Genomic DNA, 25,529 nt, shown 5'->3' on the forward strand with positions numbered 1-25,529 from the left:
AGGTGAGACCAACGGTCTATTCTGGTTGATATCCTGGCTAGCTAACAAACCACCATTTTCTAAGTTTGGATGTGCTTTGTTGCTAATCAGGCATTGAAGCTTTCCTCTCCTTGTTTATTAAGGAGGGGGCATAAGAAACTAGGCCTGATTCATTTAACAATAAACCCTGGTTTTTGTTGTGTCTGAACTATGCCTGCCATCTGTCTCTTAGTTTAAAGTTACAAGAGTGAGCTGCAGTGAGCCTTGGACTCATGTGCCCCCCTCCTTCAGGTACAGTTGTGAGAAAGAGTTCTGAAAGTTTCATTTTAGATTAAGCACAGTTTAACATGTTGTTCAAACATGGACCCATAGTATATGAAGCTAGATTATTTCAATTAACTATAGTTAAGGTTAACCATAGTTTAGGGTTCAGACAGCACATGTTAAATTGTGGTTAACCTAAAATGAAAGCAGAAGCTTTTGATCTCCTCACAGTCATACTGGAAGAGCAAGGGAGGATACTAGCCCTGGATTCGTTGAGGTTTAGCTTTATGTCCAAATGTAGCCTCTGGTTCTTTTAAACTACACGTGAGCCTTAAAATGCAAGGTTCAGAGTCATCAGTATGTTCTTTGTATGGAAAAATATGAAGTATGATTGTTACCTGCTTTCTTCTCAGTTTGCAGGTTTTGATTTCAGCAGTTAATGACTTGTTGACTAAACTGTTAGAAGCTGATGAAGTTTCTACTTATGTTCTGCAAGATTATATTCAGTGGCTCACTCCAAGTGGGTCTGAATGGGATAAGATGCGGGAATCTCTATCCAATGAGGTATATATGTTACTATAAAGTCATTGCATAGTGAATAGTTATTAGTATTTGCAGCAAATGTCTTGGGACCAATTAATAATGTATGATGCAGCTACAAGCATGTGGCTAAAATGCTTTCTGTGAAAAGTCGATTGTTCTTAATGGAACAGGGGCTCTGCAATACAGTATGAATGGTTAGGCCAACAAATTCTGCTTGAAGAAACGCACATGAATGAGTAGGCCATCAAATTCTACTGAAAAACGCATGTTGTATATGTACCATAAATATCTCTCTGGGCAATTAGTTTCATGTCCTAGGTTTTAATTATAGCCAGTTGTTAACTTTCAGTTATTAAAATCTTAAAGTACTGTTCCAGGGGTTCCCAAACTGTGGTCTGTGAACCACAGGTGGTTCATGGCATGCCTAAGAAAGCTTATAATTTTAATTCTATAGAATTCTGTGGAATTCAAATTGCAATAAAATATAAGAAATAAAAGAAGTATTAAAATACAATTAAAATCATCTAGCACATCACATTACAATTGCTACAACAGACAAAAATAAGTAAGTGGTCCACCAAGAGTCTCAGCAATTTTCAAGTGGTCCATGGCGGAAAAAGTTTGGGAATCACTGCACTATTCCTATTACATGAACAGCAATGAAATATTTAAAATCTTGTGGGACTCTAGGGAAAACTTACATTTAACTTTTTTCCTTCTTACTTGGTATTACAGTGGTTAAAGAAACCACTTTTGGAAGGAAGACTGAGTATGAATTGTGAAATATCTGGAACAGATCGGAAGCTTTGTGGCATGGGAAAACTTCCAAGCCACCTGTGTACTGCAGCTCTATTAAGTAGAATGGCACTATTGATACTGGAAAAAGGATTAGTGTTTGAAAACCATGAAGAGGAAGCAAGCAAAACTGAAAATATCAGTAAGTGACAACAAAGAGAGAAAGAAATCAAACTTTCCCCCAAAAAATCTTATTGTTTGAGATTTAGCTGTAGAGTCCTGTTAAACAGAAGAGTGACATAAAAACATTTTACGTAAATTAAGGGACAGTGAAGTGTTAGATTTAGAACTAAGGGACAAAGGCATATCCCAATATCTCAGCTTCAATTCCCTATCTGTAAAATAGTTGAGATAATAGATATTTTAATCAAAAATATTAAAAGGTCTACGTACATAATAAAAATAACTTGTTGCCATTTCCCTTAGTGATTGTTACTATATAAATTTTACATTTTGTATTATACATTTAATAATTGTTACAAAAGGTTTAACAAGGAATGTAATGTACTCGATTATGCTAGTCAGATATTGTTTCGTATTTTTTCTAGTTGCAGAACAACTGTATGCCTTACAGTGGATTGAAGAATTAGCAAACCCATCTTGCCTTCTTCTTGAATTCCTTCACCACTCCCAAGTAATGAATATTTCATGTGAAAAATTATGTACCCTCAGTAATATTACCTGCCTCTTACAAATATTATTCAATAGGTAAGTACTTTCGGGGGGGGAGTAAAACGTTTTTTCTCAAATAGCTTTCATTAGAAAGCAGCAAATGTCCCAGTGTTTCCTGTTTCAGTGTCATTTTTGTTATCTAATTTAAAGGTTGTCTCCTTGTGAATTGTTCACACCAAGAATAATTAAAAATGAGCATTTATCTTGTCTTTAAATAAACCGGGTTTATCACAGAAACATTCTTATCCTTTCATAGATCAAAAGAGAATGGACGACTTTGGGCCTTAACTATGGCTAAATTGATACATTCTGAAAATATTGCATCCTCTGAAGTAAAAGCACTTTTCAGTACTACAGAAAGGTATGATAGTACACTTGTAATTTTTCATAGGCTGTGATTGCACCTACTACTGCTACATGGATTAAATCAGGAAATGGTGTCTCATATTGTAACCTTACATCAAGATAAGCAGATTTCCCTGCCCATAGTACTTCACTTTTATCTGGATTAAGCTTTGGTTTACTTGCCCTCATTCATCTCAGAACTGCCTCCTGACATCTGTTCAAGATTTCCACAGCTTCCCTGGGATGAGTAGGTGGAAATGGATGAATGACAGAGCTGCCTTCCATCAGCATATTTATGACACCTTAGCCCAAACCTCTGGATGACTTCTAATTACTTCATGTAGATGTTAAAGAGCATGAGGGACAGAATAGAACATCTTTAACATTCCTGATTTTCCTGGTGTTAATTCCTTGTGGTGTAGATTCCTGTCTGTCTTAAATGCTGTGGCAATTTTGGTTATTTGTGGTTGTGCAAATCCCCTTTCTTTATAAAATTCTGCAACAAAAGCATCAAGTGAAATAACTTTTCTCAGTGCTATGACCCTTCTGAATTGCTTTGCATTTTATTTGTAATGGATATTATACTGATTCCCAGATTGTGTCTTCTTGTGTCATTTCCTTGAACAGGTTTTTTCCATTAATGGAAGGCAACTTGCACACCCTTCAGAATTTGTCTCCATTTTTACTTCAGGAAGACAAGGAAGAGCTTGTCCTTCAATGTACTGCTAAACTAATGACATGCAATGAAACTGAACTCTACAATACTGATGGTCAGTGTCTTCAATATTATCTCCAATGTTTTATTAACTTGTAAGAGGTAGAATTTTAAGGCACATCGTTAATTAGATGTTTGCTTGCCATTGAGAATTGCTACTGCCATTTATGACAGTAAAAAAAAAGATGCTTTTGAGGACTCATACTTCTGTTCAGTGTATTGTTGATGGTCACATCAGTGCTTTATTCCAGGATGTATATTATTATTGCAAGTAAACTTGCTAGATAAATGGTTTCTAGATAAATAAGTTTCTTTTTGTCAAGTTCTGAATTAATTACAGATTAAAGAAAAGGATATTAAACAACTAGGCTTAGGCATGCTAGACCAGTCTTGTTGTTTGAAAGGTTTCCAGTGTAACAGCTTGGGTTTGGAAACCTGTTGATCTTTGTCTGCTTTTTATAACTTCACTTCAATTGATGCCATGTGAAGTTATGGTTTTTCCATCTGTCTCTCAATATCTCTAAGGACAGGGCAGTAGATAATCAGAAGTTGAGAATACCAATCCTAAGAACAGGAAAAAAGTGTGTACATCCTAATGATGGATAACTTGTTATGCACTGAAAACCATTTTTATAATACAATGACCAGGGGGATCATTGTTTGCCAAGTTAGTTGCACATCATAGCTTGGACTGAAACGTGTATTGTGTAAGCAGAAAGCACTTCCACTCATGAAAGGTGTGGCACCTGATTTTCACCATTTCCCCTTGCCCACTGCAGCTTCTTATGCCGCATCTTATGCTGATCTACAAGGTTTCCTAACCTTTGGGAGCAGTAATTTGGGAAGCATGGATACAGTGAATATGGAACATAAGCAAAAATGTGATGGATACTTTTGGACTAGAGGAAGAGATTGTTGCTCATACAGGGGCATTTTTTAATCCAAGCTAATATGTATGATTTATACCAGTATGGTGCAGTGGCTAGTCTGTTGGACTAGAGTCCAAATCCACACTTAGCCATGAAGTTCAGTAGATTACTTTAGACCAGCTACTACCACTCAAACTAACCTACCTCGTAGAGTTGTTGTGAGTATAAAACAAAGATAGAGCCACATATGTTGCCCTGAGCTTCTTGGAGGAGGGGCAAGATATAAATATAAAATTCTCTCTATTTGTCTACACCACTGAACTGTGACATTGGGTGCTCTCTTCTCTATCTGCTAGGATGCAGATTCTTGTCTGAAAAGGATGGTGGGAGTGGGGGTAGATTAGGAGACTCTTTCTGGAGCTTGGTATTTCTGCATATATACCTTTTACTGTACATGGCAGTTGGCAAACTATCATGGTATGTTTCATGAACTGCATTGTATTCAGATATTGAACCTGTAAATGTGAAAAATATGAATGTGTTCTTAAAAGTTGACATCTTGACATAAGAAAAACTTATTAAGCTTTTTAGCCATCATCTAGCCTGCTTCATTGCTTTGCAGCTTGCTAGAATACTAAAGAGCATTGCAGGGTCTGAAGTGCCAGAGATGGCTCTCGGGAGCGATCATGTCAACAGCCCCTCTTATCTTGCCATTGCACACTGACAAGATTGCCTCTTCTGTGACTCTTATTTATTTATTGCATTTATATACCACCCCATAGCCGAAGCTCTCTGGACGGTTTACAGCAATTAAAAACATTTTAAAAAAATATACAAATTTTAAAACACAAAAAACAATTTAAAAACACAATTTAAATTTTTTTTAAAAAAATTAAAAACACATGCTTCTAATTTATGGCTTTTTTTGTTTAGTTCAAGAATATTTAGTATGATCTTTAAATTTGATTATTTGGCTCTGTTTTAGGCGCTTTTGGATATCTTGCCATTTTAAATTCCTGCTTGAATTGTGGAAGCATTGATTATGCAGAATTAATGCCCGGAATATTAAAAATCATCATATCCTGGCGAAATGAATATGAGGACAGCTTTCTTTTCAGCTGGTGGGTAGCTTTGTTAACATTTTATTATGACTGGGCTATGTTTGTACTCTTGAAACAGTTATATTTACAATAGGGCTGCAGTTGGGTTAAAGAATTGTTAATTGTTTATGCATGTGCGGTTCATTCTATTAATCAATTTAAATTTGTGTAAAGGTAAAAACAATATTTCTGAAGCAAGGAGCATACTTTCTTTATTAAAAGATGCCCATTTGTCTTTTAGAGGAGCTTCCCTCCTGTATGTAAAGAAGGGCAAATGCCTATTTTAAGATGGTGATTGTGATATTTGCAGTATTCACAAGCATTTGCAGTAAAAAACATTACTTTAACATTACCTCATTAATTGGGGGCACTTTTTTTAGTAAATTTAAACAGTTTATAATCAATTATTTTACCCAAGTTGTTGATTGAGCATTGCAACCCTGATTTACTAGGATGTTCAGTATAGAAATAAAGATCTTCAGAATGATCAAGTTGTGCTCCTCTATAACGCTAGTTATTATTACTAAGTAATATTTTAATAAAGGTAATGAGATACATTGGAAATGGACTGCCTTCAAGTTGGTCCCCACTTATGGCTACCATATGAATAAGGTTTTCATGGTAAGCAGTATTCAGAAAGGGTTTACCATTGCCTCCCTCTGAGGCTAGTCCTCCCCTGCTAGCTAGGGCCTGCTCAACTTGCCACAGCTGCACAAGCCATCCCCTTCCTTGTCCGCAACTGCCAGATGGGGGGCAACTGGGCTCCTTGGGACTATGCAGCTTGCCCACGGCTGCACAGGTGGCAGGGCACGTAACCCCTGAGCCACTCACTGTGGGGGTGATCTTTAGCTGGCCCTTGACACCCAGGACACACGAGCGGGGATTTGAACTCACAGACTCTGGACTCCCAGAAAGGCTGTCCTCCCCACTGTGCTACCAGCTTCTATGAGATACATTGCCAATACATAATAATAATTTCTTGTTGTTGGCCTTTTTCATTTATCTTGTACTTTCTGCATTAATGTTTCCAGTTGGTTCATGTAAAGAATTTGTATCTGAAGAAAAAAAGTGTTCATGTTTCTTGCTGTGGTAGCAACATTATCAATATTTCTGTAAAAGGAAGCTTTAAATTTTTTTTCTCCCATTTTGCTCAAGCAATCTGCAGGAAGGAAACCCACAGGTGCTTGGTTTCAACATAGAAATTATCCGATTTGTTTCTTTGTTGCTGAATGAACCTTCCTCTTTGCTGGAGAGCGAATGGGATTTTATCATGTGTTCCATGCTGGCCTGGTTAGAGGTAGGTAACACACATGAATGAATAGAATATTATGACCTCTGCATAAAGACAAGAGTAGCAGATATTTTCTCTTTGAAACCACTGGGTGGCAGTTCCTGCCTTTTGTAAAACTAAAATATGCTACAACAGCCTGTCATGTCAACTTTAGTAAGATTATATGGTTATCATAGAAGGGTTTGTTGTCAGAAAATATTTAGGAAATCAGAGCAATTTCTTTGTGTATTTAAGTATGTAAGTAGATGCTAATGGTCTTTTTTTCTTCTCTAAATGTATCTTCTATATTTTTGCTTTTACTTTCATTTTGTCTTAATTATTTTTGTTCTTTTATTTTTATCCACACATCTCTGTGTACAAGGTCATGCATAGCATTTATCAGTTAAGAATCTGTATATTTTGGCAAAATAAATTGTGATGTATGTTTGTAGAAGAACTGATAAGCAGGCGTAGTTTGAGCTCAGATAATCTTAGTGTTCTGAAAACATTGGTCCATAAAAGTTAAAACATTTAATATAGCCAGTAGTACAGAATGTGTAACTTTTAGATGAATTTAGATTAAAATTGTTCTTTGAGTGGATGTTAACTGTTATTAAAATTTCTCAATTAAAAAGGGGGGGGAGAATAAAGTCCACCCTGGTGGTGTTTTTTTTTTCCAGACAACCAGTGAAAGCCAGGCAGTCTTTCCTTTTGCGCTAGTGCAAGTGTTTGCCTGTGTCAGTTGTGACTTGAGCACTGCCTTGAGTGCTTACTTCCAGGCAGCAACTCCTGAAATCACTGAAAAACTTCCAGTAAACCTCATGACTGAGTGGCAGGAGTTCTGTTCTGAAGGCATTCATAGTTTACTTTTACCTTTACTGGTAAAAATTACAAGTAAGTCCACGGCAAATGGTAAGTGTACTAACAAACATAATATAGAAAATAACCAACAAATACTTTGGACGCTATCTAAGAGGTGAAGTTTTGTTTTAATAAAATTAAATTTGCAGGGTGGAGACAAATACAATCTGAAGCCGAAGTTTCCAGGGCAATACACAGTACTAAATTAGAAGTATTCTGTATGCAGTGTCAAGATGTTTCTTTCCCTTTGGACTTCCCACTTCCCCATTTTCTTCCCTGCTGTTCCCAATCTCCTCTCATTGCCTACTGGGAAGTGCCTTTTTATTGTTGACCATTTATAGGAATATCCCATCAAGAAAATTTCCATAAACGTGTATTTATTCACAGCTCACACTGATAGTACATGCAGCAACTCCCTTGTCTAAATGGAATGTCTGCTTCATTGCTCCTCCCAGACTAAATAAAATGTTGAAGTCTTAAAACTGTGAGTTCTGAAAAAAGGTTGTGTGGGGCATGCCCTTCTACATATTTTCAGCTCTGCTCTATTGTATCATAAGATTACAGTTTTATCTAAAAGTCTTAGAAATATAGAACCTTTCATTGTTTAACACAATTTTGTTTGTGTATGGCCTTAAATATTTAAGAGCTGTCACCACTGAATAATGCACTCTTGACTGTCTTTCACATTTCTTAAAGTTATGTGAACACAGACCCTATGCCCTTTTGAAATACAATCAACATTAATTAATTGATCATAATTAAAAAATCTGCTTCCATACCCATTTGCTTAATGTATTAACACACAGTCTATTCATTTGGTTAGAATTTTGAGCTGGTTGATTTAAAAAATGAGATTTTTAGCAGTACTCTAGAAAGACTACTTTTTGCAATCCACTGAAGAAAGCATGTAAATCTTATACGTTGGATGCCTCCAGACTCACTATTTTGTGGTAGGGATTCAAGCACATACTGGAAATTTACGTTTGCAGAATTAAAGTGGATTTAAACAGTCACAAATCCATTTTAAAAACAATGTCGTTTCTGTGGTTGTGAAATTGACAGGGAAATACACTGAAAAGTGAGAGATCAATGAATGTTTGATGCAAAAATGTTAGCAGGTAAAACAGGATGAATGCCCATTGTCGTATAACCACCCCACAAACAATTAGAACGAATGCTCAGTAAACATTGGACATAGTCTAACCTCTGCATTTGTGTAAGCAAGACAGGATGGATGCTCAATAAATACGTTGTCTGGAGGAGTCCTTTAAAGAGTATAGAATCACATCTGTGTGTAGCATTTTTGGATTTTTTTTAGATGGAAATAATTCTATAATGTCCATAGTAAACTTGCCAAGATGAATTAAAATTATGAATTCTCTTGTATCTCCCTCTGAACAGGAAAAGAAAAAGATGCGCTGGAAACATCATTTCAGAACTTCATGTTGAAATCCTTGGGGAAAGCGTTAATGTATATATCAAAGGATCAGTTATTGAACCACAAACTTCCTGCAAAATTTGTTGCTGGCCAGAAGACAAACCTTCCTGATAAACTACAGACCTTGTTAAATACGTTTTCTCCACTACTGCTCTTCAGAGCTAGACCTGTTCAAATTACAGTATATCATATGTTAAATAAGTAAGTTATCCCTATCTCACGTACATTTTGAATTTGTTGTAGCCTAAAGGATATATTTTGAAATAGACCAAGGAACATTGGGAAGGCCATAACTCAGTGAAGGCCATAACTCAGTGGTAGAGCATCTGCCTTGCATGTAGAGTTCCCAGGTTCAGTCCCTGGCATCTTCAGTGTAGATGATACTGAACTAGATGGACCAATGATCTGATTCAGTATAATGCAGCTTCCTGCATTGCTGTGTCACCATATTAGCATTATGATTCCTGTTGTTCAAAATGATATCAAAATGTATTATTTATATAATAGTAGTAGTATTGGCCATCCTGACCAAGTATGAGTGCTGAATCTTCCCAAACCCCTGTCTAAATAGGGCCTCTTGATTTTTATGTCTGCCTTGGAGATGAAAAGCACAGTGACCAGTTACTGTTTCTACATCAGGTCCACCAGGGAGCTCCTGCATTGAACGGGATTGATGTAGTAGCAGCTCTTGGGCCTCCTCTCAGAGGGACTGGTGACCATTGTTGTCCTATGCTGGGCTGGCACCAAAGGGTGGCCAGGTTGGGCCCTGGCCAAGGGCCTCTGCAGCCCATAGGGGCTGCTGAAGAGCCCCTCCTTAGGTGTGGGGGTAGCGCTCCCCTTCCGTGATTGATTGATTCCATGGGTTGATTACTAACCCTGCCACAGATAGCAGAGACGGAGCTCCCAGCCCCCTCCCCCTACAGACCGTGCAGGCCCGTGGCACCTGCCTGCTCCACCTACCTCTCCTCTCTTTCTGTGAATGCCCTGCATGATGCGTGTGCAGCTGCCATCAACCAGGATGGCAGCAGAGGCTTCTCTAGGGCTGATGCCCCTACTGCCATCTTGATTGATGGCAGGCACGTGTGCATATGCAGCGTAGCACACATGCATGCCATCAACCAAGATGGCGGCAGGGGTATCAGCCCCTTAGAGAAGCCTCCGCTGCTATCTCAGTTGATGGCTGGGCGCGCAGGGCATTCACAGAAAGAGAAGAGGAAGGTGGAGCGGTCCCCCACGGTCTGGGGGAGGGGTGTCTGGGAGCAGGAGGCCCAGGGCAGGCTGGCACCCAAGGGCCTAGTCATGCCTGGCGCCAGCCCTGGTCCTTTGAGCATCTGCTAGGTCCCTCTATTAGTTCTCTGTAGAGAGACTTACTAAGGGGTATATAGGAAGAGGAAGAGCAAAGGGATGAATGGGGAGTCTCTTTCCTCCTTCTGTCCTTCCATCTGCAGTTTTGAGCTATGGTGGGGTCTTACTGATTTTAAACCATGCCTGCTAAAATAAATACTAGTGCTAATGCTGAGGATATGGGGTAACAATGCTTTGCATCATATATAGATGTTTAGGAGTGAGACACCACTTTTCTTCTCAGTAGTTATGCTATTTGTTTGTAGCACCTGTGTAAATGGATGATTCTAATACACAACGGTGAGGTCGCTTACTAGACAATTGCCAGTATTTAAATCCTTTTCAGAAATAGATAAGTATTGGGCCATAAAAATATGAGCAAAATCTTTTTCTATTGTTTATTTCTCCCAAATTCCAGGTTAATGTCTGACTTACCTCAATTTGACAATGAGGATCTTAAATCATATGGTGATGAAGATGAGGAACTATCATTGTACGTTTCATTTTATTTTCATAATGTGTTAATGTGCATACCGAAGGAGCAGCTATTTATTTATTTATTTTACTATTTGATTTATATCCCGCCTTTCGTCCCAGCAGGAGCCCATGAACCATGAACTTCCCACCAGATTTGTTGCTGGCTAGAAGACAAACCCCCCCCCCGATAAACTACAGACCTTGTTAAATACGTTTTCCCCACTACTGCTCTTCAAATCACAGTATACCATATGTATACTATCATAGTAGAACTTTAAAATGTTTCAACTGCTTGCCAGTTTTTAAAATTACATTGTTCTAACCTAAAGGTAGCACTATAATAGTACAAAAATGACATTTTGTCAGGCCTATTAGTAATGAGATGTGGGATGGCCAGAGTCTGACCACATGTCTTCTGGATTCCCAATTCTGCATACCTTTTGCCTGGAGAAAATTATGGTCATGGGGCGTTGCCTTGGAATTAGGTTGTTCGCTGTTTGACAAGTCTAAGAAATTCTTGCCACCTGTACTGATTTTGTTTGGGCCTTTTTGCCTTCCTCATAGCAGTCTCACATGGGCACATTTAGATTGCATGTTGCAAGTGTGTTCTGTATTACAACTTGGCGTGGTAAAAGCAGAGACTTGGACTTTTAAGACAAAAGTGGAAAGATGCACCTACACTGTATGTGTACGCGTGCACATGCTTAAAAGGCCTTGGGAGCCAGAAGACCCAAACCAGTTATATAGTTGCAGAAGCTACACCCACAAAGAATGGGGAAAGAGTAGAAATGTTCAGTATGTGTTGGCTTCTTCCTGATCAGACTATAGTCCCATACAGTACAGCATCCCACCTCTCACAATGGCCAACCAGACACCTATGGGGAGCCCAGAACCAGAACATGAGGGCAATAGCCCTCTCCAGTCATTGAATCCCAGTGGCTGGGGATCAGAGGCACAGTGCTTCCCATCCTGGAGATAGTATACAGTTATCATGACTTTCTAGGTGGGCAAAGTACCTTTGAACTGGGTAGCCTATACACTATTTTAAGCCCAGATTCTGCCTTGGAGGTAGTCAGATGTTTGATGTTGGTATGGTTTTCTTTGCTCCCTGCCCTGGACTCAGTCAATTGGACTGATTTAACTTCCAAATCATATTTTAGGATCTGAGAGAAGAAGTTGTTGGCTCCTTCTTGGTAGCACACTCTAGATGTTGGGAGCGAGGAAATGAAATTCTCTAGAGAAACTGTCCTCCATTCAGGTGTTTGAGAGAAGATGGCTTTAGTATGTTTACATGCTTGGTACAATGGAAACTGGTCTGAATGTAAAAATCAACACCTTCCTGCCTCCATTTTAGGTCTCCACCAGCAGGTCTTATGACTCTTCTTGCTACTCAAGAAGAGTTACTAGAAAACATCCTAGAATGCATTCCAGTTGGAGAATTTACAGTTATCCAGCCCCTAAGTGATGAGTTTTGCCTTGTTTTAGGGTACCTTCTCATCTGGAAATTAATACTAACTTTCTTCAAGGCAGCATCTTCTCAGGTAAATAATAGTTTCTACCTTCATCTTCTCACCTTGAGACACACATATACACCCATGTATTCCTCCACATCCTTCTATAGACAAATTCAGTTATGGTGCTATTTACACAGTTGTTCTTGATATTCCTAATCTACAGCAGTAGGAAATAAAATATCTTGTTTGGAAACCATCATTAATCCAAAAAAGACACACTACAAATTCTTTTGCCCAGAACTTGGAGCTGCAAAATATCTGCTTTATGGTGTTCCACTATGTGTTTTACAATATTCCCATGTCATTTTTGCCAGTGTGGAAAAAGTACTTCCATATAGCTGAACAACAGTTCTGGCTGGTCTCATGCCTGTTTGGATGCATTGTTTATTGTCTTGTACCATTTGCAGTCACAGAACTCGCATTTCTGGCTATGAGAAGGAACTATTTGGTAGTATATATGACACTTTCTGTACCTGGCAACAGGAAAGGAATCTTGCATATCTCATTTTGACTTTTCTAAATTGTTCTATACAAATACACATCTGAGATGCTCATAATTTTTTTAAATAGTTTGAACAATGAGATACCATTAATTTGCTTGCGTGTATTAAGACGATATAAAAACATTGTCTAATCTGTTGTGAATCTCGCTAAGCCTTTTCTTACTCTCATTGTATACATTCCTTCAGTTCATTGCTTCCAAGAACAGATTTTATTGCGAATCATTTTTACCTTATGTTTCACTGCCAGCTGCGAGCACTTTATTCACAATACCTCCGAAGAACTAAGAGTTTGAATAAACTGTTATATCACCTGTTCAGGCTTATGCCAGAAAACCCAACCTTTCCAGGATCAACAGCTGAACTTCCAAATAAGGATGCAAAAACATTCTTTACTGAAGAGCTTGATTTAGACATCAAAGGTCAGTCCAAAGGGTTTTAGCTTTGTTTGCTACAAGCTATTTGAATCTTTAAAAAGGTTAATTATATTTTATAGTAAAACATGATTAAAAAATCTTTTCACTCTTTAGCTTTGGCATCAGAAATTAGACACTGTTAAAAACAACAACTAGAATTAAACCTATTCTTCAGGGCAGTTATTGCAAATAATTGATTGTCCTGTGCCATTTGGTGTGTTCAATGAAAGAAAAAACAATTCCTGAAAGAGATGGGTTCACTTCACATCCCACCAAAGTGAATTACCCAAGTCCAACTGTTAAGGCATGTTTGCATCAGCTGTTTTTCATGGGATATGTCTCAGGTCATAATGGGGACAGCTGGTGTGGTGTACACCTCATGTTGGCTGGTTCCCAAATATGGTCTCCATAGTTTTGTTGTACAGAAATCTGAACCTTAAGAGTGCTACCAACTTTTGTACAGTGCTCCTCAGGAAGAACTTTGTGCCATGAAATCCTATGCCAGTAAAAGGAAGCCTTACATCCTTTTTTAAAAGCCACCTAAGCATACTTCACAAGTAGATTTTTTTAAAAGGACTAAATACCCTAGACTTAAGTCTGGGCTTATCCATAAGCAATTCCTGTGATGTGCCACTTAACCTCTCTCCTTTATAGTTGGAGGGAGAAGAATAAGAGGATGTGTGTGTGAGAGAGAGAGTGAGAGAGACAGACACTCCTCTTCTTCATGGGCAATTGTGATTCCTTCAAGTTGTTTCAGTCTGTTGTAGACAGACAAGCAGTTGAATTTTCAATGGGTACAAACAAGCTTCTCCCATTTAACGTACTTTACATGTAGCCAGTCTGTAAGTAACAGGTTCTATCATCTTACAAAGTAACAAAATATGGAACACCTGTGGACATGCACTTTAACTGCTCTTATTTTTACAAACCGCTTCCCCATTTGTTATCCAGATACACCAGCACTGTCATCCCACATCCCACATTTGGCTTGCTCTGTTTACTGTATGACGTTAAAAGATTTACCAGCCATGGTTCGCCTTTGGTGGAATAGCTGTGAGAAACGAGTCTTCAACATTGTAGATAAATTTACAACAAAATATGTCAGCAGTGTACTTTCTTCCCAAGAAATATCTTCAGTGCAGACCAGTACACAGTTGTTTAATGGAATGATGGTTAGTATGATCTTATCTACATACAGTTATACATACATTTATTTCATTCCAAGGTACATCTGACACTGTAAAAAGTAAATTATGACTAAGGTTGATCAGAAGTGTACCTTTGAAGTGGTATCAAAGGTTACTCCTGGAAAACAGGTTTATGCATGTTCAGTGCATTGATCATTTGCAATCGACTGATTATTCTATAAAGTACTTTCTGTTCTATGAGATACTTGAATGAATATCAATCACTGAACAGAGTAATGTGTGGAAATGCCACATAATATTTGTGGTAGCACATAGAACTGTTCCAGGATTGTTACTTCTGCTTGTATAGAAAAAGAATCAAAGCTTTTTATGTTAGTAAGTGTTGCAGATACTGTTCTATCATTTCACTGGCAGATCTCTCCTATAGGCTGCTGTCTTCAATTTTCTTCTGGCCAAAGTTGAAAACGTTGCACTTATCTCAGTAGTAAACACCATCTACTATATGACATAAAGTGCTGCTAATAATGTTACTATTTTTATTTCTTTTGAGTAATCAGTATTTAAATCTACCCAGTATTCATTCCGTTCTATTTGAACCAGTTTGACTTGACTGAACACCAGCTTTTGTGAGAGGAGGAATAGAAGAGGGTTGCAAGTACACTTTCCAAATGTATAGCTTTTATCTTTCCAAATGTATAGCTTTTATATACATTTAAAATTACCTGATATATGTTGCTTTTGAAAGTGAGAAGTATGCTAAGTATTTGTTTTTCACAGGTAAAAGCTCGATCTGCTACTCGAGAAGTCATTGCTACCTACTCAGTTGATGACATATTCATTGAATTGATTATACAGCTTCCCCCAAATTACCCCCTGGGGTCCATAATTGTTGAGAGTGGAAAGAGAGTTGGTGTAGCAGTTCAGCAATGGCGCAATTGGATGCTACAGCTGAGCACATATCTCACTCATCAGGTATGGATCACATAAAGACACAAAAAGTTCAGTCCTTGCTTTATTATACAGCCACAAGAGTGGCTGTATACTAGCGCCAGTGTGGATTTTTCACATTCTGCAATGTTAAATTAAAAATACCCCCAATGCCATTCTGATGCTTCCTTCCCATAAGCTCATTTCAAAACAAAACCTTACAAAACGTGTAGCCCTGAACTCAGAAGCGCTTAACAACCCTCTCAATTTTCATGGTGATACACAAAACAGTCAGAGAGAATAGAGAGTTCAAAGTCTAAAGAGAGAGAGAGAGAGAGAGAAAACCCAGAGCCCTTTTGGACTTTTTTCTCTTAGTGTTCTCGTAATCTGTTGAAATTCATTAAAAAGCAGCCATGTTCACAGAGTATCTGTAATCCTGTTACTGACCTTGCCCCATACACTGACCTTGCCCCATACTCTGACCTTCATATTCTACAATTTAAAAGATGCCTGGCTGATTTTTAATTAACTTAAGAAATTTAGAATTGGAGTGGATGATAGTGTTGGGCATGCTCAGTAAGAACCAACTGTCAGTGTTCTAAAAGCCAGACTCACAGTTGCTTGGCTTGCCTAATCGGGGCCATACCCACACCAGACCTGTATTTCACTTGAGACAGTCATGGCTTCCCCCAAAGGATCCTGGGAAGTGTAGTTTGTGAAGTGTGCTGAGAGGAGACTCCTATTCCACTGACAGAGCTCCAGTGGCCAGACTGGTTTAACAGTTAGCCACTCTGATTGAAGCTCTGTGAGAACAGGGCATTCCTAGCAATGCTCAGCACCCTTCACTAACTACACTTCCCAGGATTTTTCGAGAGAAGCCATGACTGTCCAAAGTGAAATAAAGTGTGGATGTGGCCAGTGACAGCTTTAGTTTAAATTTGGGAAGCTACATATGCATTTTATGTATGTATGTGCATAATGCATTTTATGTATTTTAATAGTATTTTATGCATTTTAATTTACTGTAATGTTTTGTGTTTTTATTGTGTATTCTATTATATATGTGTGCAATTTTATTGTAGCCGCTCTGAGTGCCCTATTATAGGGTAGAAGGGCGGGATAGAAATATTTTTAATAATAAATAAATAAATATGCCTGCTGTAGAATAGAGGTGGGGGAAGTGCTGAAAAGCAATGATACTGTTCACAACGTTTTCCTTTTGGAAAGGAAAGGGGCTTCCCCTCTGCCCACCCACCCAACCTTCTTCCCTCCATGCCCCTCCCCTGGGTCAGTGTTGGACTACGACCTGGGAGACCAGGGTTCGAATCCCCACACAGCTATGAAGCTCACTGGGTGACCTTGGGCCAGTCACTGCATCTCAGCCTCAAAGGAAGGCAATGGTAAAACCACCTCTGAATACCGTTTACCATGAAAACCCTATTCATAGGGTCGCCATAAGTCGGGATCGACGTGAAGGCAGTCCATTTCCATTTTCCAACATGACTGCACATAAATAAATCCCACTGAACTCAAAAAGTATGTAAATGATCAAACCCTTCTCCTCTCTCTTATCCCCTCCCTCTTGCCCCTTCCCCTTGCCTCCCCCATCCTTTGCCCCTCCATCTCCCTCCCCTTCCTTCTCCCCATGGTCAGTTTTACATATCTTAAGCATGATTGCACGGGAGTAAATACCATTGAACTGTATAAGCATGCAAATGGTCAGACCTTCCCCTCTTCTCTCCCTTCCTCCTCCCCTCCCCTCTCCTCTTCCTCCTCCCCTGCCAACTCCAGCCCTCCCCCCCCAGTCAGTTTTACCTATCCTAAGCATGATTGTAGTGGGAGTAAACTCCTCTGAACTCAATAAACATGCAAATGATCAAACCGTATCTTCTCCTCCCCTCCCCATCCCCTGTGGTCAGTTTCACCTATCCTAAGCATGATTGCAGGGGAATAAATCCCACTGAACTCAATAAGCATGCAAATGAGCAATCCATTCTCAGCAAGCTTGCACATGATCCCATTTCTTACCTCCCGGATTAAAAAACAGAGAAATTCACTAATAGGCAAAAAAAACCTTGCAGTTTAAGGACGTACCTATAGCCCACAGATATTTCTATCAAACTTCAAAAAGCAGGGAAATTGGGCAGCTATAGGGAATGCACCAGGGGAGCAGGAGACGTGACCTCCTCTCTGAGATATTGGACTGCCCTACAAATTTGCCAAAATGCAAACACAATTTGGGTTGGTCTTTCACAGTCCAATCCACTTCCTGTGTAGCTTGCAAGAATTTGGTAACATGTGCCTCTGAGCATATGGTGAGTGGTGGCAACACCTGCAATCAGCCCAAATAATAGAAAGAAGACATGTGCTGTGCTTATCTTGTTTTAGCATGGAGGAAGCAACATTATTAAGACGGTTGATATAGTTCAGATGGTCACTTTAAATAGGTCTGATTTACTTTGTAATTTAGGTAAGTTTCCCATAGTAAATCACTTTCTTTTGTTTCTATATCTGTGAATATGTGAAGTACAGCAACACTTTGCAAAACTTACACTAAAAAAACTCCAAAAATAACTGTGGAATAATGGCACTGACTATTCTGCAGAATAGTCTCCAGTGGACATCAGGAATGTCTCAGTTTGCACAAGATAAAACAGTGGGAGGTGAAATATATCCTAGCAATTCTAGGTGTGCTCTATGTTTTTAATTGACCATGTCCACCTTGCCTTAAATGAAGTGGTTTAAACATAGCAGGCTGAAAATGGACCATTGGTCTCACCTGAAGGGTGATTTTCCTATGAGTCCGGCCATCACAGCGGGTGTTAGCTCCACCTATCGTGCGAAGGCAAGAATGTCTTTGAAGTCAAGACTAGGGGCGTCAGGCCCCTCCCACTCTCCAGTTCATTCGCAGCGAGTCTAAGGAGAAATATCTAAAGATACAAGAACAAGGCCAACCGGCCTGGCAGCAGGAAAATAACACAATAGTAGCATGCATAGTAACATGACTGCAACATAGCGGTATAACAGAACTAGAAGTCTTGACTTCACTCTTAAATTTAAATATAATAGTGTAACAGTAATATATAACACATTAGAAAATATATAGTCATCCTCCAACTGGGAGGGTCGTGATGGCCGTACTCATAGAAAAATCACCCTTCAGGTGAGACCAATGGTCCATTTTCCCTATGAGTCCGGCCATCACAGCGGGATGTACCACAGCAGCCCATACAGGGAGGGACCACCCACGTGTTAATCCTTATTAAGAACCTGTTGTAACACTCGTCTGCCGAAAGAAGCGTCAGCAGAGGCATAACGATCAATTTTATAATGCCTTATAAACGAGTGTGGGGTAGACCAGATTGCAGCCCTACAAATATCGGCAACAGGAGCATTAGTGGCAAAAGCAGCCGAAGTGGCAGCTGACCTGGTAGAATGAGCCGTTATACTAGCTGGAACTGACAGCTTCAGGGACTCATATGCTAAAATAATGCATGCCCTTAACCAACGAGATAAGGTAGAATTAGATACTTTATGCCCCATAGACCTTGGATGAAAGGATACAAACAGAGACTCCGTTCTTCGAATCTCTTGGGTCCTAGACAGGTATGTCTTGAGAGCCCTCCGAACATCCAACGAATGCCAAGCCTTCTCGAGCGGATGGGTAGGATTCGGGCAAAAGGAAGGTAAAACAATGTCCTGGTTGCAATGAAAAACTGAATCGACCTTGGGACGGAAGGAAGGATCAGTCTTCAGCACAACAGAGTCCTTATGGAAGACGCAGAGGTGTCGAGCAGAAGACAATGCGCCCAACTCCGAAACGCGTCTGGCAGATGTGATTGCGATCAGAAACAAGACCTTGAAGGACAGCATACGTAGGGGCACAGACCTGATGGGTTCAAACGGAGGGCGTTGCAAAGCCTGCAGAACCTTCGGCAAACTCCATGAAGGAAAACGATGGACAACAGGCGGAGAGCGTAGGGCGACTCCCCTCAAAAAGCGTTTGATGAACGGATGTGAGGAAATATGATCTCCAGGAAAGGAAACTGAGAGAATGGACGACAGAGTGGACGCATGTCGACGTAGAGTGTTGGGTCGAAGTCCCATCATAAAGCCGCTATGAAGAAATTGCAGCACCTGATGCACAGTGGCTTGGGATGGATCATGGTGGTGGGACTGACACCACTTGGAGAAAGCCCCCCAGGTATGTTGATAAATACGAGTGGTAGATGGTCTTCTCGAGGCCAAAATAATATCAATCACTGCGTCAGACAGTCCAGCTGACCTCAAATGTCCCCGTTCAAACGCCACGCTGTTAGATTGAGCCAAGTAGGGTCCTGATGCAGTACTGGACCCTGGGATAGAAGGCCTGGCCTGACTGGAAGTGTCCAAGGATCCATCATTGACATTGCCAGAAGATCTGAAAACCACGGTCGGCGTGGCCAAAATGGTGCTATCAGAACCAGCTGTGCCCTCTCGGTTCGCGCCTTCCTCAAGGTTTTGGCTAACAATGGTATGGGAGGAAAGGCGTACAATAGACCATCTGGCCACGGTGTTGTCAGAGCATCCACTGCTTCTGCTGTTGAGTCCAGGTATCGGGCAAAGTACCTGGGAAGCTGGCAATTGCGACTGGGAGCAAACAGGTCGACTGAGAGGGCGCCAAACCGACATTGGAGACGATGGAAAATGGCTGGATGAAGTTTCCATTCTCCCGGAAATATCTGTTGTCTGCTGAGCCAGTCTGCTGTCACATTCCAAATCCCTCTGAGATGTTCTGCTTTCAGGGATTGTAGATGTTGTTCTGCCCAGATAAAAATGAGGGAGGCTAAGTCCTGCAGGGGACGAGACCTGGTGCCCCCTTGTCTGTTCAAATGTGATTTTACACACGTGTTGTCTGTTCGAATGAGCACATGGTCCAAAGGGAACAGAGACTGAAAATGACGTAGAGCTAAGTGGACAGCCTTTAGCTCCAGCCAGTTGATGCTTTGAGTTTGCTCCGCGGTGGACCAAACCCCCTGAACGTACTGGGAGTTGCAGTGGGCTCCCCAACCGATGAGGCTGGCATCTGTGGTTACAACGGTTCTGCGGGGTTCTCTGAACGACGTGCCCTTGGAGAGGTGTTGAACCTTGGTCCACCAGCAGAAGGAGAGGCGCAGTGCGGGGCTCAAACGAACTTTGCGATGGTTGGTGCTGGCAATGTCCTGTTGAAACGGCAACAGAGTCCATTGAAGGTGTCGAGTGTGTGCTTGAGCCCATGGCACAATGTGGATGGTAGAAATGAACATCCCGAGCGTTCTGGCAAGAAGCATGACGTCTGCGGATGTTTGTTGCATCAGGGACCTTGCGATGTTTGTGATGGCAGTGATGCGATCTGGAGCCAAGAAGACCATTGCCTGCAGGGTGTCCAACATTGCCCCTAGATGTAGTAGGCGTTGGGTTGGTTGGAGATGGCTTTTGTCAAAGTTGACAAGCCAGCCGTAGGCCTGCAAAACATTGAGGGTGATCATTAAGTGATGATGAGCCAGAGAATAAAAATTATATAAAAAAAAAAAAGTGATGATGAGCCAGCTCCTCAGACTTGGCCCGTATTAACAGATCATCCAGATATGGGTAGATATGAATCCCTTGGGTCCGGAGGTAAGCCACTAGGATGAGTAGCACCTTGGTAAACACTCTTGGAGCAGAGGAGAGGCCAAATGGCATCGCTCTATATTGAAAGTGCTGGTGGCCAAAAGCAAACCGAAGAAACTTCCTGTGAGCTATACAAATGGGCACATGGAGATACGCTTCCTTAAGGTCGACAGAAGCCAGGAAGTCTCCTTCATGCAGACTCTCTGTAATGGAATGGAGTGATTCCATTTTGAACCTGCGATATGTTACAAAACGGTTGACAAACTTGAGGTCCAATACCGCCCTCCATGATAAATCTCGTTTTGGGACAGCAAATAGGAGGGAGTACACCCCTTCCGACCTCTCAGTTGTGGGAACTGGCTCTATCGCCGCTATGTCCAAGAGGTGGTGGATAGCTGTCTGCATGATGTTGTGCCTGGCTGGTGCCCTTGGGCAAGGGGACGGATGGAATCTGTCTGATGGGGTTGCCCAGAACTCTATGGCATAGCCATAACTGAAAAGGTCCCTGATCCAGGAGACCGTAGTAAGGCGCAGCCATCGATCTCCAAAATTAAGTAATCTGCCACCTATGGGAAGGGCGTTAAGACTACTTGCGTAGGCGAGGACCTCCCTTATATGAGGACGATGAGTTGCCCCTGCGCCCTTGGTACTGACCTCTGCCCTGGAAGCGTCGGTTCCAGGAGCCCCTGAATGCGTTGGGATCATAAGATCTGAAGTCACGGCCTCGTCCTCCTGGCCGCGTTCCTCGAAAGGGCTGGTTAGAACGGAAGGAAGGAAATCGCCTGAAGGGCCTGTGGTCGCTGTTCTTGACTGTGGCCAGAACCGGTTTGTGGGCGTCTTTTGGATCAACCAGCACTGCCTTTAGAGCTTCCTCGCCGAAGAGTAGAGATCCGGAGTAAGGAGCCCTGGACAGGTTCAATCTGGCCGCTGAATCAGCTTGCCAGTGGCGAAGCCAGAGGGTGCGACGAGCGACTATTTGAGCCGTCATGGCTCGTGCCCCTAATTGAGTGGCATCCAAAGTGGCATCGGCCACAAAAGCTGCTGTCTTACGCAATTTCAATAGTGCTCTTCTGAGGGCGACAGGATCAGGGTTAGCGTCCTCTAGAAGGTCATCCAGCCACATCATAGATGCTCTGGAGAAGGTGGAGGCTGAAGCGGAGGCACGCATGGCTAGGGCAGTGGCCTCGTGATTCTTGCGGAGGGCGAAGTCTATTCGTCGCTCAGTAGTGTCTTTTAGGTGGGATTCCCCTTCCCTGGGCAAAAGCGATCGTGAAACGAGGCGAGCGATTGGTTCATCTATGCCAGGGACATCTAACTTGGTGGCAAAGTCTGGGGCTAGGGCGTAAAGTCTGTCAGCCAGGTTCTTGAAGCGTCGAGCTTTGAGTGGATGGGCCCATTCTTCAGAGGCTAATTTGGCAATTGGGTCCGGGACCGGGATGTAGTGTTCAGTAGGTGCAGGGGATTTGAGGACCTTGGCCCCTTTGATAGCTGGGGCGGACGAAGTTGAAGGCGCTGTCTGGAGACCAAGAGTATTAACTACCCTGCGTGCCAGGGGCTGATAGTCTGAGGCATTAAACAAGCGATATGATGTATCCTCCTCATGATCTGAATAGTCGCTCCAGTCATCTCCTTCAACGTGGTCATTGAAGGTTGACTCCTCCGCATACGAGGCTTCGTCAATACATCTGCCTCTGGCTACATCAAAGGGGTTAGGTGAACAGGAAGGGTGAGTTTCATGACACGCACGATGTTCCATGTTGAGTTGAGGTATGGCAGGAACTTGTGGTAGTGACTGCATTTGGGTAAAAAATGCCAGCATGGCTTGAAGTTGGGAGAGGAAATCAGGAGACAGCTGCAGCCCGGATGTGGCAGATGTATGTGCCTGAGGAGCTATTGGAACAGATGTTTGGGGCGGTAAATCGGAGGAAGGATCGTTAGTCGAATACTGAGCGGGAAAGCCAACAAATTCTTCCTCGTCAGAGGAAGCAGCCGGGGAATGGAGAATATCGCTTATGTGTGCCTGAGGTGCTGTGGTGGTGGTTGGCACAGAGACGTAACGTGGGCGCTTTGGTTTGCTATGGCTGGAAAGATGTTTTGTCTTAGCCAGGGCTTTGGCGTGTCTGGTCTTAGTCGTGTTAGAATGTTGTGGCTTGGCTGTTTGTGGCATGCCTGGCTGATCTGGCACCATATGGGTTGATTGCGGCATGCCTGGCTGTTCTGCCATCTTATATTAACTTGGGTACAGTACACTGCCACGGAGGGGGCAGGATGTAAAGACCCGAACTGGCTCAGCGTACGACCACGGAGGGGGTAGAATACACTGGCAGATGGCGGAGTGCACTGCCACAGAGGGGGCAGGATGCACTAAGGTATTAGCGTTAATATGTTATAGGCTGTATTTAGATTTAGCACACTCAGATTAGTGCTGTAGGCTGGGTTTCAGGTGTGGTACACGGCCCCAGAGGGGGCAGGATATACCAATATAAATCAGATTTAGTACAAGTCAGCCACGAAGATTAAAGCTCCAGCCTTGATAATACAATCCAGCCACGAAGATTAAAGCTCCAGCCTTGATAATACAATCCAGCCACTAGGATTAAAGCTCCAGCCTTGATAATACAATCCAGCCACTAGGATTAAAGCTTCAGCCTTGATAATACAATCCAGCCACTAGGATTGGAGCACCAGCCTTGATAATATAATCCAGCCACTAGGATTACAGCCACAGTAAATTTGTGTGCAAGTCAGCCCTGTGTAAGTCTGTTTACAGCACGTATACAACACACATACGGATAGATAGCCTGCAGGGAAGGTATCCGATGGTTAATAAAGGGTAACAAAAAGGGTGGGAATTTTGAATTCAAAAAATGGCACCCGGAAAAAAGGGCGGGAAAAAACGATCAAAAAAGGCGGAGAGAGAAGGAGCAATGGCGGCCGTCTGGGGATGAAGTGGGGGGAAGGGCTGCCCAGCACAGACTAGCAGGGGGAGCCGCGGGGTCGATAACCGCACTAGCGGCTCCAAACCCCCCCAAAAAAGAAAGTGCAGATAGAAGCCTGTGAGGGATAAGGCAGCAGGAGGCAAGCCGCTGCCGGCGCCGGGAGCAGGGCTAGCCGCGGCGAAACTAACGTGCCGAGAAAAGCCTGTGAGGGCTGAGGCAGCAGGAGGCAAGCCGCTGTCGCCGGCGGGAACAGGGCTCTCCGCGGCGAAATAAGGAGCGGAGAGAAAGCCAGATCGCCAGGCTCCAGGGAGGCAGAACCCTGGTAGATTACAAAAGGTTGGAGGGAGCCGCAGCCGCAGGCTCCCACCTTGGAGAAAACGGCAGCCGCGGTCTCTTCAAGGGCTCCACAAAGCGCGACTTGAGAAAAGCAGAACCGCTACGGGAGAGAAAAGGCTGCGATCCCCCGAAGCTCAAAACGGCCAAAAAACACAGAACACCGCAGCCGCGGTCTCTGTGGGGGTCGCCAGACAAGCAGGAGAGAGAACGAAAATAAAATGTTAAAGTCAAATCAGGGAGAACCGCAGCCGCGGTCTTTGAGGGAAAAAACCTCTAACAAGCAACAGAGGTAAGTGAAAGTAGGGAAAGAAGGACTGGGAAGACACACAAGCGACGCTGGGTTCACACCCAGTCAAAACGAATAAACAAATACAAAAACTTAGCTAAATGCTACGCTATAGGATCTCATTGATAAGTTTTCCAATCTTGTTCGTCCGAAGGCAAGAATGAACTGGAGAGTGGGAGGGGCCTGACGCCCCTAGTCTTGACTTCGAAGACATTCTTGCCTTCGCACGATAGGTGGAGCTAACACCCGCTGTGATGGCCGGACTCATAGGGAAAACATACATCCTCTTTTTTCCAACAGCTAGAGTCATTGCTGAAGTAGCAACCTATTGTAATCATTCTGATTTTACATCAAACTGTAGTTTCAGATTCAACTGTATGCACCCAATAGAAACCTCCCATTTGAAACACAAAGGCTATCTTCACCATCATATGACATTGACCAATAAAAAGGCTCTGAAATTAATAAAAATAAATTTGACACAGATATCTAGGATGAATAATGAGGGAAATAAAATTTTCTAGATTAGATTCTCTGTAGAAACATTAGTAACACAAGAAAGAAGCAAAGTAAGAAGAACACCAACAAACATACAAAATATAATCCTCCATCTTTGGAGATGGCAGGTATTGCCACCACTCACCATATGCTCAGAGGCACATGTTACCAAATTCTTCCAGGCTACACAGGAAGTGGATTGGACTGAGAAAGACCAACCCAAATTGTGTTTGCATTTTGACAACTTTGTAGGGCAGTACAATATGTCAGAGAGGTCAGGTCTCCTGATCCCCTGGTGCATTCACTATAGCTGCCCAATTTCCTTGCTTTTTAAAGTTTGATAGAAATATCTGTGGGCTAAAGGTACATTCTTAAACCGCAAGGTTTTTTGCCTATTAGTGAATATTATTATAAATAGGTTAGACAAATAAGATCTTCTCTGAGCAGCAGATGGGTTCTGGAGAATACCAGTGCAGCTGCTTAGCATTTGACAGTTCTATTCTGGCTAGCTCAATATTACTCTGTCCCTTTAAGAGTACATGCGGGGATCCTGCAGGCTGAATGTTGCCTGTGTGGGTACTCAGTTGCCCACCATCACTGTATTTGTGCTTGCAAAAAGTGTCCCTGTCCAAACAGGGAGAGGCTTTGCAAGCATGTATCTA

General features: G+C 42.0%; 2 protein-coding genes across 3 annotated transcripts in view; one reads left to right on the top strand and one right to left on the bottom strand.

The window, feature by feature from the left end:
- The window catches only part of LTN1 (listerin E3 ubiquitin protein ligase 1), a 55,170-nt gene that overhangs the window by 28,369 nt on the left and 1,272 nt on the right, over window positions 1–25,529 (top strand). For both annotated transcript variants that reach the window (XM_061627872.1, XM_061627873.1), the window contains 14 exons: window positions 657–807; window positions 1,522–1,723; window positions 2,130–2,289; window positions 2,510–2,614; window positions 3,226–3,368; window positions 5,168–5,303; window positions 6,438–6,579; window positions 7,233–7,446; window positions 8,815–9,052; window positions 10,614–10,688; window positions 12,027–12,213; window positions 12,937–13,108; window positions 14,054–14,274; window positions 15,028–15,222. In XM_061627872.1, coding sequence (XP_061483856.1) covers window positions 657–807; window positions 1,522–1,723; window positions 2,130–2,289; window positions 2,510–2,614; window positions 3,226–3,368; window positions 5,168–5,303; window positions 6,438–6,579; window positions 7,233–7,446; window positions 8,815–9,052; window positions 10,614–10,688; window positions 12,027–12,213; window positions 12,937–13,108; window positions 14,054–14,274; window positions 15,028–15,222 — 2,341 coding nt within the window. The remainder of the gene's footprint in view (window positions 1–656; window positions 808–1,521; window positions 1,724–2,129; window positions 2,290–2,509; window positions 2,615–3,225; window positions 3,369–5,167; window positions 5,304–6,437; window positions 6,580–7,232; window positions 7,447–8,814; window positions 9,053–10,613; window positions 10,689–12,026; window positions 12,214–12,936; window positions 13,109–14,053; window positions 14,275–15,027; window positions 15,223–25,529) is intronic.
- LOC133385239 (uncharacterized) lies at window positions 17,540–20,438 on the bottom strand. The gene is made up of 2 exons (XM_061627871.1): window positions 18,742–20,438; window positions 17,540–18,071 (listed from the first exon to the last, which is right to left on the bottom strand). Exons 1-2 carry the CDS (start codon window positions 20,431–20,433, stop codon window positions 18,000–18,002), a joined length of 1,764 nt encoding a protein of 587 aa, XP_061483855.1. The 5' UTR covers window positions 20,434–20,438; the 3' UTR covers window positions 17,540–17,999.

Source organism: Rhineura floridana, chromosome 5 (assembly GCF_030035675.1).
Source record: "Rhineura floridana isolate rRhiFlo1 chromosome 5, rRhiFlo1.hap2, whole genome shotgun sequence".
Taxonomy (NCBI): Eukaryota; Metazoa; Chordata; class Lepidosauria; order Squamata; family Rhineuridae; genus Rhineura; species Rhineura floridana.

Coding starts and splice junctions, on each gene's coding strand:
- LOC133385239 (XM_061627871.1), bottom strand. CDS start 20,433: ATGGGCTCAAGCACACACTCGACACCTTCAATGGACTCTGTTGCCGTT. Junction 18,072..18,741: donor GAAGAACGGAGTCTCTGTTT/GTATCCTTTCAT, acceptor AATGAACTGGAG/AGTGGGAGGGGCCTGACGCC.